Source organism: Anguilla anguilla, chromosome 16 (assembly GCF_013347855.1).
Source record: "Anguilla anguilla isolate fAngAng1 chromosome 16, fAngAng1.pri, whole genome shotgun sequence".
Lineage (NCBI taxonomy): Eukaryota > Metazoa > Chordata > Actinopteri > Anguilliformes > Anguillidae > Anguilla > Anguilla anguilla.
In genome coordinates this window covers 10,492,198-10,507,803 of record NC_049216.1, presented here as the reverse complement: position 1 = coordinate 10,507,803, position 15,606 = coordinate 10,492,198, and the positions used below count along the sequence as shown (strand labels likewise).

Sequence of the window (15,606 nt, the reverse complement as noted above, 5' to 3'; positions counted from 1 at the left end):
CCTCTCCCAGCGTCTCTGCTCGCATCGAGCCACCCCGGCCGCATTAACCGCCGCACCAGTGCGGACAGTTTGTCTGGTGACCATTCTAATTGTGGTGGGGGTGGGGGGGGGCTATTGAAGGGCCGTTTGGGTCGGGGGGGATCACGGTGGGTTGTGGGAATAGTTCCTCAAAAGACAGAATCATTGATCAGAACATTCGGTCTGGGTCGGTGAGGCCCAGACGGCGGTGCCAAGCCTAATCCAAGACATCAACACTGCAGCATCTTCATTTAACACTGCAGAGTCTTCAGGGACTGGTCTTTGGAACACTCTACCTAACCATTTAAAAATCCGTTCATCAACGATTCTTTAAGAAAGTACTAAGAAAATCTCTTCTTAGACAGACCTATATTTAGCACATTCTGTATGAGTAATTCATACTTGTTTTATTTATTGCTCACTATGTTTTGATTATTGAGCTTAATGATGTTCTCTATAGGGGAGGCCCTTGCATAAGCCCTCATGGGTTTCCTAACCACTCCAGCTCATTTTCTTCTCATCACTGAAGGGTTCAACTAATCGAGAATCAATATTTTTGTGCAAAAAAATAAATAAAAAATATTTATTTTGAATATGGGGGAAGACAAAACTGCAAATCCAGTAGTAGCAGTAGTATTACTAGTAGTAGTAGTAGCAGCAGCAGTAGTAGTAGTAATAGTAACAGTAGTAGTAGCAGTAGTAGTAATAGTAACAGTAGTAGCAGTAGTAGTAGTAGTAATAGTAACAGTAGTAATAGAAGCAGTAGTAGTAGCAGCAGTCATAGTAATAGTAACAGTAGTACTAGTAGCAGTAGCAGTAGTAGTAGTAGTAATAGTAACAGTAGTATTAGCAGCAGCAGTAGTAGTAGAAAAGGCAGTATCAGTATTGTGTTATGTCTTCAAATATATTTCAGTCCTCCTGCAATCTCCGATAGCATTTCATGGCAACGGAGCACTTTGAATCTGACTTTAAATGTGAGAGGAGGCATAAAAGATCAGACCGCAGGCTGAAAATAGCCTCTTCAGATTGCGCCTTGGCTCCCCTTCCATGGCACCCACCAGCCCTCCCATCCAAGCTAATTCTGGGTTTGTGCTATTCCACGCTTCTCCGCGCGTGCGACCGTTTGCGCTAATGTTCCGGGTTGGCATAGTAACCTCAGGCCGAGCGAGCCGGGCCCGGCGCCGTCGCTCGTATGAACCCGGCGAGCGCGCTCGACGCACGCGGCCGCGGCTCTGCACGAGAGCGGGCCGCTGAACGGAGGGGGGGGGGGGCGTGAAGGGAGACGAGAGCGCGTTACCGCGTCCTCATCTGAAATCGCCTGACCACTTCCCGCCGTGGAACGATTGAAGAGCGCGCGAGACCGCGGCGTTCTTCCGGAGGACGGGATACGGGTGAGGTGATTCCGCAGCGCTTGGAGGCTCTGACGCACCCGGACGAAAGGCTAGAGGGGGCTCCGGGGAACGTTGCTTAGCGCACACGCGTGTAAATGGACTGCATTTATACAGCGCTTTTCATCCAAAGCGCTTTACAATTGATGCCTCTCATTCGCCAGAGCAGTTAGGGGTTAGGTGTCTTGCTCAGGGACACCTCGACACGACCCAGAGCGGGGATCGAACCGGCAACCCTCCGACTGCCAGACAAGCGCCCTTACCTCCTGAGCTATGTCGCCGCGCGTTCAGCCAGGACCGTTTTCCAGGTGAGCCCAGAGACGCCAAAACATGGGGGCGGCGGCTCGGCGACAAACGCGCACAACCGTGAGAGCCCGGAAATGACCAATCAAACCACAGGCACAGGGGTCAGAGAGACACTGTTCCCTGCTTGAGTCTGTCCCGCAATGCCACACAATCCCGCGGCAGGGTCTCGAAACGGAATCGTTTATCCATAATCGCTGGGAAGCGCGCTGGCGCGGCTGTTGTTCCGTCCGCCTAAACTGCAGCCGCGTTCTGCCACGCGTGGGAGGCAATCGGTGAGCTTCCCACTTCGCCGGAAATAAGCCAAGCTCACTGAGCTCGCCGTTTGCTTGCAACCGATTGGCCGGTTGAGGGGGGGCCGAACAAAACACTGACGGTTCCCGGAGAACCAGGATTGCGAGCCGAGCGCGGAGCCTGACGACACCCCCCCGCGCGTCTCTGTTTGGTCCCGCGGGTTGATTGGGGGATGGGACAGGAGGGTGGGGGGGGGAGGGGGGTTGTTCTGAGAGCAGTGTCGAGAATCACACAATTCCAAGTGGACCAGACAGGTAAACAAAGCTCTGTCAACACGCCGCCGTGCAAAAGACGTGCATGCGCCCCCCTCCAGACCCCCCCCCCCACCCCACCCCCCCCCTTCCGAGTGTCCGGGCTATTCCCGTGTGAATGGAATCCTATTGCCATGTCCAGGCAGTGAGTTCCCCACTCAGACCAGCACCATCGTTTAGGTTGCCCCGGAGAACCAGCCAGGTTCTGGGCAGTCCCTCTAAGGGCCCTCTGTCGGGTCAGAGCCACGTTTCTTTTTCCTGATAAAAGAACAAAAAACCTAATTCTGTTTTCCCTTCCTCTTCTGGAAAATGACATGGCGCTCTGAGCTTGTGTGAGGTCACATGCTCACAGCGCAGAGAGGCCTGGCTCCCCACTTGTGAAAGAACTAGGACACGCCCACATGTGAAGAGGGACACGCCTACAGGGTAAGAGCCTGCAAACTGCAGAGGCTCGCTTGGGCAAGAAAGGGGCGGGCGCAGGAGGCTGACGGACAGATCGATCCGGGCAGCGGAGCGCCTCCACCTCTCTGAGGGGTCCGGAGCTTTCAACCATCCGGAAACATCCGTGCGCTGGGGCGCGGGAGACCGCTGTCAGAGTCCCTACAAGTCCCCTCACTACACAACACCCCCCCCCCCCCCCCCAAACAGCAAAGGGCCTTTGGCATAATTAACACTGGGTGCAATTTGGCCTTAATCAGGTTTAATTATGTTTAAGCTGACTTTGAACCCTTAAGTCAATATGGTTACCCTGAGAAATTAAGAGGCCGGTCCAGGAGGAGAGAGGCGACTGAAACGGGCCCGTCGCGGTAAGGGGGGGGGGGGGGGGGGGGGGGGGGGGGAGAGAGGGGAACAAGACTCCCCGGCGTGGGAGGGCAGGGGGCAGGAGGTGCAGCTCCCAGAAGGCTCTCCCCTCGGCGGCCATTTCCTCCGCGCTCCCCCCCCCCCCCGCACGGTCGGGGCGGTCTCAGGGACGCGCTATCGGCTGGTGATCGATACTCACACGCGCCGCCGCTGAACCCTGGCGGGAGCCCCTCTGATCTCTCTGCATTTACTCTGCCTCTACTGTGTCTGTAAACACTACAGCCCGCTTTCACATCCTCACTACTGTACACAGAACAATGCACACACACACCTACATACACACACACACACACACCAATACACACACACACATGCACACACCTATACACACACACACACACACACACACACACACACACACACACCAATACACACACATGCACACACCTATACACGCACACACACACACACACACACACATGCACACACCTATACACACACACTAATACACACACACACACACACACACCAATACACACACACACACATGCACACACCTATACACACACACTAATACACACACACACACCTATACACACACACACACATGCACACACCTATACACACACACTAATACACACACACACACTCACCACACATATACACACAGAAACACACACGCACGAGCACACACATGCACGCACACACACACACACCTATATACACACACACACCCATACACAACACCCACACACACACACAGACACACACATGCATGCGCGCACACACACACACGGACATATTTACACAAATGGTTCTTCCATTCCATTATTCATTTCTTGTATCCGGACTTCACTGATTAGAGTTCTGCAAACTGAGAAATCATGCAGCGGTGTTAGAAATTCCCAAACGTTGATGTGAAAAGCACCACTGAAGATAATGGCATTACGCTTTTTAAAAAAGAGATTCTTTCTTTGGAAGCACTGTCTGTTGTAAGGTCACCCCCTGGTGGTGTGGCAGACCCAGCGCATGTTTGGTTGCAGGGAAACTGTCCTCTGTGGTTCTCCTTTGCGTGACCGTTGATGACTAACATCTCAGCTCAAGCGTACGCAACAGAGAATCCCAACTGACAAGTCAAACACAACACGCCGGGGATCAAGCTTCCATTAAACTCCCATCTGAGGGGGGTAGAGAGCTTTACTTCAGTGCACATCTCTCTCTCTCTCCTTCCCCGCTAACACAATGATGGGGGGTGGGGTGGGGGAGCGTGTGGGGGGTGCACGTGCAGTCTAATCCCACCGCTGAGTCCCGTTTTAATTGTCCCAGGATTTTAATTAACAGGCCTATCATTTAGGATCTCGTTCTGTGACTAATCGCGGCAGCCATTTTGGCTCGGCTATCTAATTCCACATCTCATTAGGGCGGAAAATTCCGCAAATTAAAAAGCCAAGTCTGCTCACGCGTTCGCCCCGTTCCTCCTGACATTCTCTTGCCTTTTCTTCTTTTCCCTTTATTTCACTCTCCCCCCCCCCCCCCCCCCCCCCCCACCTCCCCCACCCCCCCCCCCCCGAAGCCGTCCCAAATGAACTCGGCGGTGCTCCCGCTCACCTGCTCCCAAAATGGGCTGTTATCCTTGGGCTGGGGTCGGGCGGCGGGCCACGGGGCTAATGGACACCACCTGCACCGCAATGTTCTCAGAGAGAGGCCGACATCGGCCCGGGCACACCTCTGTCATTTTCAGACAGGGGGGGAAAAAAATGACAGAAGTAGAAATTGTGGCGTCGCGCTACAAGTCCACAAAACTGAGTAGATGTTCTGAGTCACGCAACCGCAGCCAGGAGACGGACTCCCCCACTGCCGCTGAAGATGACTCTTAGAGCAGACGACACAAGCCGCTTGCTGACCTGACCTTAAACACGTCAGGGGCTTGTGGTGGAGCGAGTTTATACTTATGGTGGTGTGAGCTTATACCCTACAGACCTAAGATGGGGTGAGCTTATGCCCTTTTACCCTACACAGACCCATGACGGGGTGAGCTTATACCCTACACAGACCCATGACAGGGTGAGCTTATACCCTACACAGACCCATGACAGGGTGAGCTTATACCCTACACAGACCCATGATGGGGTGAGCTTATTCCCTTATACCATACACGGACCCATGATGGGGTGAGCTTATACCCTACAGAGACTCAGGACTGGGTGAGCTTATGCCCTTATACCCTACAGAGACCCATGACGCGGTGAGCTTATACCCTACACAGACCCATGACAGGGTGAGCTTATACCCTACACAGACCCATGACGCGGTGAGCTTATACCCTACACAGACCCATGACACGGTGAGCTTATACCCTACACAGACCCATGACAGGGTGAGCTTATACCCTACACAGACCCATGACGCGGTGAGCTTATACCCTACAGAGACCCATGACGCGGTGAGCTTATACCCTACACAGACCCATGACGCGGTGAGCTTATACCCTACACAGACCCATGACAGGGTGAGCTTATACCCTACACAGACCCATGACAGGGTGAGCTTATACCCTACACAGACCCATGACGCGGTGAGCTTATACCCTACACAGACCCATGACAGGGTGAGCTTATACCCTACACAGACCCATGACAGGGTGAGCTTATACCCTACACAGACCCATGACGGGGTGAGCTTATACCCTTATACCCTACACAGACCCATGACGGGGTGAGCTTGTACCCTACACAGACCCATGACAGGGTGAGCTTATACCCTACACAGACCCATGATGGGGTGAGCTTATACCCTACACAGACCCATGATGGGGTGAGCTTATACCCTTATACCCTACACAGACCCATGACGGGGTGAGCTTATACCCTACACAGACCCATGACGGGGTGAGCTTATACCCTACACAGACCCATGATGGGGTGAGCTTATTCCCTACACAGACCCATGATGGGGTGAGCTTATACCCTTATACCCTACACAGACCCATGACGGGGTGAGCTTATACCCTACACAGACCCATGACGGGGTGAGCTTATACCCTTATACCCTACACAGACCCGTGACGGGGTGAACTTATACTCTCATACCCTACACAGACCCATGACGGGGTGAACTTATACTCTCATACCCTACACAGACCCATGACGGAGTGAGCTTATACCCTACACAGACCCATGACGGGGTGAACTTATACTCTCATACCCTACACAGACCCATGACGGGGTGAGCTTATACTCTCATACCCTACACAGACCCATGACGGGGTGAACTTATACTCTCATACCCTACACAGACCCATGACGGAGTGAGCTTATACCCTACACAGACCCATGACGGGGTGAACTTATACTCTCATACCCTACACAGACCCATGACGGGGTGAACTTATACTCTCATACCCTACACAGACCCATGACGGAGTGAGCTTATACCCTACACAGACCCATGACGGGGTGAACTTATACTCTCATACCCTACACAGACCCATGACGGAGTGAGCTTATACCCTACACAGACCCATGACGGGGTGAACTTATACTCTCATACCCTACACAGACCCATGACGGGGTGAACTTATACTCTCATACCCTACACAGACCCATGACGGGGTGAGCTTATACCCTACACAGACCCATGACGTGGTGAACTTATACCCTACACAGACCCATGACGGAGTGAGCTTATACCCTACACAGACCCATGACGGGGTGAACTTATACTCTCATACCCTACACAGACCCATGACGGGGTGAACTTATACTCTCATACCCTACACAGACCCATGACGGGGTGAACTGTCCTCCAGTAACTCCCGGCTCAAGGCTGAGGGGGACAGAGAGAAAATGAAGAGATCACCGCTTCTGTTTTTAAGGCGCGATAAACCTCCGAAAGATCCACATTTCACGTCCCGGCGTAAACCCTCCGCCGAGCCCTCTCCCCGGACGGACAGCCGCGGCCATAAACGCACGACCGCAAAAAACGGCTCCGCAAAGAAGGCACCGGAACCCCTTCCGCCGCCGACGCGCGAACGACCGGAGGAAACCGGCGCGGAGCGTGGCCGCACGCCCGGCTCTCCCGCAGGGCCATAACAGATGTAAAACAAAATAAAAAAATAGATTTCAGCAGCAGACGTGTGACTGGCTCCGATAACGACCCGCACACGTCGCGATAAAGCACGCACCTGTTTGCTGTTAATTACAGCCGTTCGGAGTTAACGCTGTACATCATGATTATTTAACGGTCTAATGTGGGTTTTTTTTTCCCTTTATCCGTGTTAGATTTACCGGGGCATTGTTCTGTCACACATATCAATAAAATAATGCGTGATACATCGACAGTGTCTGAGACTGAGATTAACGTCAGACTTCTGTGAAGGACAGGTAAAAAATTAACCTTAATGGTGAGCGTGAGGTTTGCCCAGTGGAGTGCGTTCTCTGAAGCTGGCTCAAGCACACACAGCGATTAACAGATCTATAGGATAAACATGTATGTCCGCATTTGATAGGCTCGGCTAGTTTACCTAGGAGGTCTGGGATCTCAGCTTTGAGAGCGGGATTTTCTTCCTGGGCTGCGACGGCTATCGTTCTAGCATTTCACTTATGCTTCAGTCATATGGTTGATCCACTATAACTGACTGATCCCTTCCGGTCACTTCTCTCACCGTGATCAGTGCAGACATGATCTGAGCACTGCTGCTCTTGACATACATCTTTTCTCCAACACCAGACAGTAGTGTGTGTGTGTGTGTGCACGTATGTACATGTGTGTGTGTGCACGTGTGCGTGTGTATACACACACGTGTGACTATGTGCGTGTGCGCACGCGTATGTGCATATGTGTGTGTGTGTGTGTGTGTGTGTGTGTGTGTGTGTGTGTGTGTATGTGTGTGTGTGTGTGTGTGTGTGTGTGTGTGTGTGTGTGTGTGTATGTGTGTGTGTGTGTGTGTGTGTATGTGTGTGTGTGTGTGTGTGTGTATATACGCGTATGTGCGTGTGCGTGTGTATGTGAGGGTTTAAGGGGAGAATGCAGTATTTCGTACATCGCGTTGTTTTTTTAAGCTCTCTTTTTTAAACCCCATCCCTGGTCCACTCGGAGCAGTGAAAGTCCACCCTAAGTGAGAAACACCGTCTGAGCTGCTGAACCGGCTCAGGCTGCAGTCCGGACCCTCAGAAGCCCACCTTCCCACTGCAGAGCAGCAACAAGAGCAGCCGCAGGAATAACAGCATGGAGGAGGAGAGCGGGCGTGCGCCAGGCAGAGACACGGCGCAGCGGGGCACCTCCATGCTGGAGCTAATCTCTTTCACACGCCCCGAGAGGGGCCCCCACCTGCAGACCGCAGGGGTCTCATCTCCCCGCAAAAATCCAATCTCCACTCTGAACCCGTAATAAGACACACTCGCACACGCACACGCACGCACACACAAAACATCACACTCACACACGTACACACAAAACACACAATACAACGCACACACTCACATACAGCACCACACACATACACACACACAAATGAATGCACACAGACACACATGCACATACAAAATGCACAAATACACAAACAAACATACATACACAGTCACACATACATACACACACAGACACTGACACAGAGAGACAGACAAACACACACACACACACAACACACACCTATTCTCCTGCGTCAGTCCATAACAACACACACAAAAGCACGACCGCACACTTTAATACCACCAAGCCACGAACAAAAAAAAAACGAGCGCAAAAAAAGAAAAGCGTTTCTGGGAACACTTTATCTGGCCGTTTATTATCCGTGGAATATGTTTTGCGAGGGATGAATTTCCGTCATAAAACGAGGAATCCGAGCAGAAGTGTGTGGCTTTGTTCCAGAAAGGTCCCGGGTTTTATTCACCGTGCGCGAACGGCGCTTATTTCCGGCCGTTCGGCCCGTCTGCGTTGGCACGCTCGCTGAGCCGGAGGTACGCCAGCAGGTGCCCCGTTGATAAAGCGGCCATTTTAATAATTACAATTACGCATTAAAGCTAATAACCGCCCTTTCAGTCGTGCTGAATGGGGAGCGGCTGAAGCCAACCCTAACCCTAACCCTAACCCCAACCCTAACCCTAACCCTAACCCTAACCCCAACCCTAACCCTAACCCCAACCCCAACCCCAACCCCAACCCTAACCCTAAACCTAAACCTAACACTAACCCTAACCCCAACCCTAACCCTAACCCCAACCCCAACCCTAACCCCAACCCTAACTGTAACCCTAACCCTAACCCTAACCCCAACCCTAACCCTAACCCCAACCCCAACCCTAACCCCAACCCCAACCCTAACCCTAACCCCAACCCCAACCCTAACCCCAACCCTAACTGTAACCCTAACCCTAACCCTAACCCCAACCCCAACCCTAACCCCAACCCTAACCCTAACCCCAACCCCAACCCTAACCCCAACCCTAACTGTAACCCTAACCCCAACCCCAACCCTAACCCCAACCCTAACCCTAACCCCAACCCCAACCCTAACCCCAACCCTAACTGTAACCCTAACCCCAACCCCAACCCTAAGCCTAACCCCAACCCCAACCCTAACCCCAACCCTAACTGTAACCCTAACCCCAACCCCAACCCTAAGCCTAACCGCCCTTTCGCTTGTGCTGAATGGGGAGCGGCTGAAGCCAACTCGCAGCGCTTCAGGAGAACACCTAGAGAAGAACGGGAATAAAAAAATAAAGGTGTCCAAATTGGCTGCTTCCTGGAGCTGCTACAAGCGCTTGGCGCGCGATTGATGTATTGGTCGACTGAGTCTGATTCTTCCTCTTAACAATTCCCCTCTCTGATACTTCATTGTTAGCGGTTGATAAATCCTGATTCTGTGCCAACGCTCATGGCATTGTTCTAATGCAACAGAAATACAATTTCCCCATTTACAGAGGCCTTTAAATTATAGTTCTTGCATTATTATTTAATACACAATGAAACGCTGTTCAGATAATACTTTCAGCATTTAGCTGCGAATACTAGTGATATCAGCACTCGTGAAATAAGGAACGGTTAAATTACAATTATATTATCACATACATTGGGAAAGAAAAATGTGTGGGACGATCTAAAGAAATATACTGTGCAGCAAAATATATCAAATTCTCGCTACCTTGGTCCTAGTGGGAAGTATATGAATATTCGTCACAACACTCCACAGATGCCCTTGGGGGGCAGGACTTTGCGGAAGACCCTTTTCATGAGTTATTAGGACGCTAAAAACAAAATCAGGGACTTGGTCTCTGAGATGTATCAACTCCCTCAAAACTTTATCAATTAACACTGTGGGGAAAAAAAAGATCTCTTCCAGCTAGCTAATGAGATTAATCTTCAGAGAGGCCGACAGAACATATCATTATCATCTACAAACCCAAATAATCAGACGATCCATTACAATTTTGTCCACAGATCGTACCCGACAACTCTGAAAACTTGAGCAGATGAGACTTAATCTCTCTCCTCGCTGTTCATCCCGGCCCCAGGGCAGTTCTCTGTACTTTTCTCCACATGGGGGGAGGGGGGGGGGGGGGGGGGGCTGCTTGCAATTATCTTTGTAATACAAACTAACAAGGACTGATGGCTTTACTGCAGCCGAGAAGAAGATGGTGGTTTATTCACGGAAGCACTCACGCTTACTAGCTGCCAATCATTACATTACAGACATCAAGCAGATGTTTGATAAGTGCAACTCACAGAAATAATTATTTTTTAATAGTATCCATTTATACAGCTGGATATATCCTGAAGCAATTCAGGTTAAGTACCTTGCTCAAGGGTTTAACAGCAGTGTCCTACCTGGGCATCGAACCTGAAACTTTTAGGTGTACAGTTTTTCCTTAACCACTGTACAGCACAGCCTAGCCCTGCTGTTCAGTTTCTGTAGATATTGCTCAGTCATACCTCTCTGTTCCAATGGTATATGGAGTACAACCAGAAAGTATGGTTCATCATCAACAGAAGTACCTTAACAGTGGCTATCAGTGGTCTCTGTGCTGGGGCGTGTGTGGGAGGGCATTATTATTTTTAATGATAAAATTCTATTTATTCCTCTTTTTCTGTGGAGGGGGTTGTGAAATGGAATGACTGTACTAAGTACTCTCAGTGCCAGTTCTCAGTCTTTTAGGCCTTTTTTTTTCTGCTCTGGCATTTGAAAAAATAAATCGCTAAAAAAAATGATCATGGAAATAGGTTTTTTTTTTCTTCCTCCAAATGGCACCACGTGGGCATTTGAATGCTTTAATGAAAGGTTGGAATAAATCTTCATACGTGCCTCCAAATGGAGCACCGCCTACACAAGCTTCTGCCCCTGACCTACGCAGGCCCATTATAAATCTGGCAGAGCTAATCTCTTCACAGTGACCTGAGCACAGAACCCAAGGCACGCGGCCTATCTTTGCATGTGCGCCCGTTAGAAACTAAACAGGAAATTAATTAGAAATCAAACAGAATTTGCCTCGCGGCCGGGGAACGACCGGCGAAACGCTGCTAGCGAATGCCACGGCTATTTCAGAAAAAGCGGCCATTTTCTAACGCATCGCCCAAAAAAGGAGGCGGGGCTTGTGGACCAGGTGTGACCCAGGACAGGTGTGCACACGTTCCAGTCCTGCAGTGCTAGACCCAGACACCACGCTGGCAGAATCGGGCAAGCACACGCTAAAACGCATTTTGCTACAAAACACAGAGTATCTCCATAACCATTAATCTACAAACTGCATGGGCTGGTTCCCCAGACATGGATTAAACCTGGTCCTAGACTAAAAAACTTTTTCAATGGAGATTTTCATTGAATTTTCCTTTTAGTTTAGGGCTAGGCTTAATCCGTGTACAGGAAACCAGCCCTGTCTGAATTAATCTAGAATTTATATATGAATTACTGGTGGAAGGTTAGGTTGCTTTGTACGTGGAGCATATAACCCACACAAAGAACCAGGAAATAGAGATAAATTCACACACGCACATACATTGTTCAAATGCATTCAGATCAATGCTGAATATCTGCAATGCTGTCCATTCCTGATGGAAGCCTTAATCCTCATATCACAACTCCTCACTCTCACTGAAGGGCCACAAAATGTTGTCCCGGGGAGATAGTATTATTGAAAAATGGGAGACAGTCCAGCTGAGAGACAATACAAACATAAGACACACACATGCACACATGTACAAACACACGCACGCACACAGCACAAATTGTAAGGACGAGATAACCCTTCGGAAGGAAGATCGTTCCTCTCCAAGGAGCTGGCCTGCTTCTGTGCCTTAAAATAACGTAGAGCGAGGGGCCCGGACTCAAAAACACACGCTCCCGCTCCTACAGCGGCTCCTAAGCCACATAAAACACACAACTCCGCAGCTTTGCAGCTTTAGTTTTTTTTTTTTTCTTCGACTGCAGCCTGTTGCCATAGCTACTGCCTTGCACCCTGCGTCTCTTTTTTAAAAATTCTGATTGCTCTTTGTTGATGTCCCACACAGTCAATTTATTCAATTGAGTTTTCTCTATTAGCGGATAAAGCGTACACTTGTGTTGCCCATGGAGACGTGCTGGAACACCGCAAACGAACTGGCACACAAAAGCTAGAAACAGGTATTAAATCAAAACAGTGAAATAGACAATAAATAAATAAACTATCGAATAAATAATAGCAAGTGTCGTGGAAATTTACGCATCCACGTTTACATCTACATCCAAACTTTTTGAAAAAGGAAAAAAAAATTGGTTTATTAATGTTTTTGTGCCTATGTCTTTGTCCCGCCAACCACTTTACAATGGCCCAGTCGTATTTCTGTATTTTCGCGCCGGACCGGTGTCGCCCATGAGTCTGTGCCTATGCCGGGTGCACCACTAGGCAGCAACACACTGCTCTGCTGACACGATGCGTTCCCTCTCTCTCTCTCTCTCACTCTCACACACTCTCTTGCTCTCTCTCTCTCTCTCTCTCTCTCTCTCTCTCACACACTCTCTTGCTCTTTCTCTCTCTCTCTCTCACACACTCTCTTGCTCTCTCTCTCTCTCTCTCTCTCACACACACACTCTCTCTCTCTCTCTCTCTCTCTCCCCCTCTCTCTCTCCCAGTGATCTGATGCGTGTGACAGAAGAGGCTGCGCCGGGGCTGTGGTATATCAGCAGTAATAATCACAAAGCCGGCCCGGGTTTTTGAAGCTACTCCCAGGGGGAAGAATCGGATCTGGTCAAACGGGAAAGGAAAGACGTGATTCACAAACGCGTTCGTCTGCGCTCGCGTTCCCGACGAACAGGCAAACAAGGCCCACAATCAGCGCCGACGCGGGAAAACAACCCCGCCTGCTCGTTTCAATTAAGAGAGAGAGAGAGGGGGGTCCTCTGGAGGCTGCCTTTAATCTAGGGAAGCCGGCTCGCGGGCCGCGGCGGACGGGGGCGGGAGCGGGAGAACCGAGCCGGAGCCTTCCCCTCCGGAATGCCGCGGAGGAGACGGGCGCGTGTGTCCGAGGGGGGCGTGGCCAAAATCGCAGAAAGCAATTCCGGAGACTTTGTTCTTCCGACTTGGGGGAAAGTTCTGTACCAAGAGCAGTGTGGGAGAGGGAGGGAGGGGAGGGGAGAGGAGGGGGAGGAGTTGTGGGGGAAGGAGGCGGTGCCAAACTCACAGTTCAGACAGCTGCAGATTCTGGAAGAGTTGCCATGACAGCATAGTCAGTGGATTCTTGGACAGGTTTCTGCGGAAGAAAGAGAGAGAGGGGAGAGAGAGAGAGAGAGAGAGGCAAAGTTAATCGATTCGCCTTGGCCTGTTTGTGACATCACAAAGACACAATCAGAACCTTGGGAAGGACACGCAGCGCGAGCCGGATGACAACGGAGGCCGCGGGGGGGCCAGGCGGAGCCCAGCCAACGCGCCGGATTGAAGGAGCTCCACGGCTTCGCCGTGGAAACCGGAACGGCCGAAGCCCCCCCGGGCCCAGAAGAGGGACGGAATCCGGCGGCGAGCCCGCGAGCGCTAGCGGGCGTTTCCGCTCGGAGGAAGACGGACGGGACCCGTGGCGGGTTCGATCGCGGGCGACGCAATAAGAGCAGAGGTGGCTCGCTTTGAGGGGAGAGGGGGGTTGACCTGCGTACGTTCCCTCAGGCTGAACTGCTAAACCGGCTACATGAGCGAACATAATCACTTCACAACGGGGACCAGCACAGAGCAAATAAACAGACCCCCACCCCACCCCCCCACGGCACCGCACCCCCGCAGCACCCCGCCGGGGCCCCGCAGCGCTCCCAGGGGGCCCCGGGAGGTGCAGGCCCGCGATGCGCTAGCGGCCCGCGGCGCTCGATATTTATCGAATGCCTCAAATCTCTTAATGCGGCAGCGCTGCCCTTGTTAGATCTACACTGTATCAGAGCCGGATGACAGCCAATCGATACGCTCCATTAAATTTTATTAAGACTCACTCTACCTGAGGGTCATGGGGGGGGGGGGGGGGGGTTCTGTTACCCAGCGGGGCCTAACCCCCCTCCTACACATACACACACACGCACACACACACATGTACGCACACACACACACACACACACACACACACACACACACACACACCCCCTTAAGCCCACGCTGAGCAGAAACAGGCCTGACTCACATAGGACACAGCGGGAGAAGGCAGCCCTGGTTGGGGGCCGCCAGAGACGTTCCTGGATTTCGCTCCATCCCAGCCTCTCGGCTGCATTACTGAATTAACTCTTAGGCACAATGAAAGCAGGTGACTGTGTGCCAGTGGGTGGGGCCTTCGGGTGGAAAGTGAAACATTCTGCCAATCAGTGAACTTTCCCATCGGTGAAGCTGAGCAACACGCACACAAGCGACCTGCCAAAAAACCAACCGCATTTGACTCCTCTGCTGAGTGGCCCTAGATGCAGGCGAGCAGGGCGGCCCACCCGATTCAGCCGATTAACTAACCGCGGACTTCAGTCAAGACCCTGGTAAGGAGAATCGGGTGCCAGAACAAAAACCTGAACCCGCACCGGCCCTTTTCAGATAAGATCGGGCACCCCCGGCACAGAGCACGGAAGGAAAGGGCCAGACGCCTGTGCTTTCTGCCTGCGGACGCCACGCCGGGTGAGCGCGGATCCGGGCTTTCCACCGAGTCGACGGGAACTTCAGCGTCGACGCCGTGCCGAAATGCCACCCCAAAAGGAGCGTTTTAAATCAACACACGGCCGCCCTATCTATCGGCCCGAAACTCGCCAGCGCTGGGCCGAGTTCGGTAGAAACGAGCGCGCTGGAAACGTCTCTAGACGAAGACGTGAGGGAGGCACTCTCCAGCGGATTTTTATCCAAACTTTCAAAACATTTTCAAACTGGAACCGTTGATCTCAGCCAGTGTAAGAAACGGTTAGAGATCGATGACGGGCCGATAAATGCTGCCGTCCCTGAGTTTGCAGAACATCGAGAGTGGCGTAGGAAAAAGCAATAAACCCAGAGCAGGCCATCGACGCACGCGGTGCCAGGGCCAAGCGGAGGATTTTCCTGCATTAAGGTGAGACGCTGGCTATCGATTAGTATCCC

The 15,606-nt window shown here is 51.6% G+C and overlaps 1 protein-coding gene across 3 annotated transcripts in view; it reads right to left on the bottom strand.

The window, feature by feature from the left end:
* The window catches only part of LOC118215714 (NT-3 growth factor receptor-like), a 202,327-nt gene that overhangs the window by 112,558 nt on the left and 74,163 nt on the right, over nt 1-15,606 (bottom strand). For all 3 annotated transcript variants that reach the window (XM_035396676.1, XM_035396677.1, XM_035396678.1), the window contains one exon: nt 13,706-13,774. In XM_035396676.1, coding sequence (XP_035252567.1) covers nt 13,706-13,774 — 69 coding nt within the window. The remainder of the gene's footprint in view (nt 1-13,705; nt 13,775-15,606) is intronic.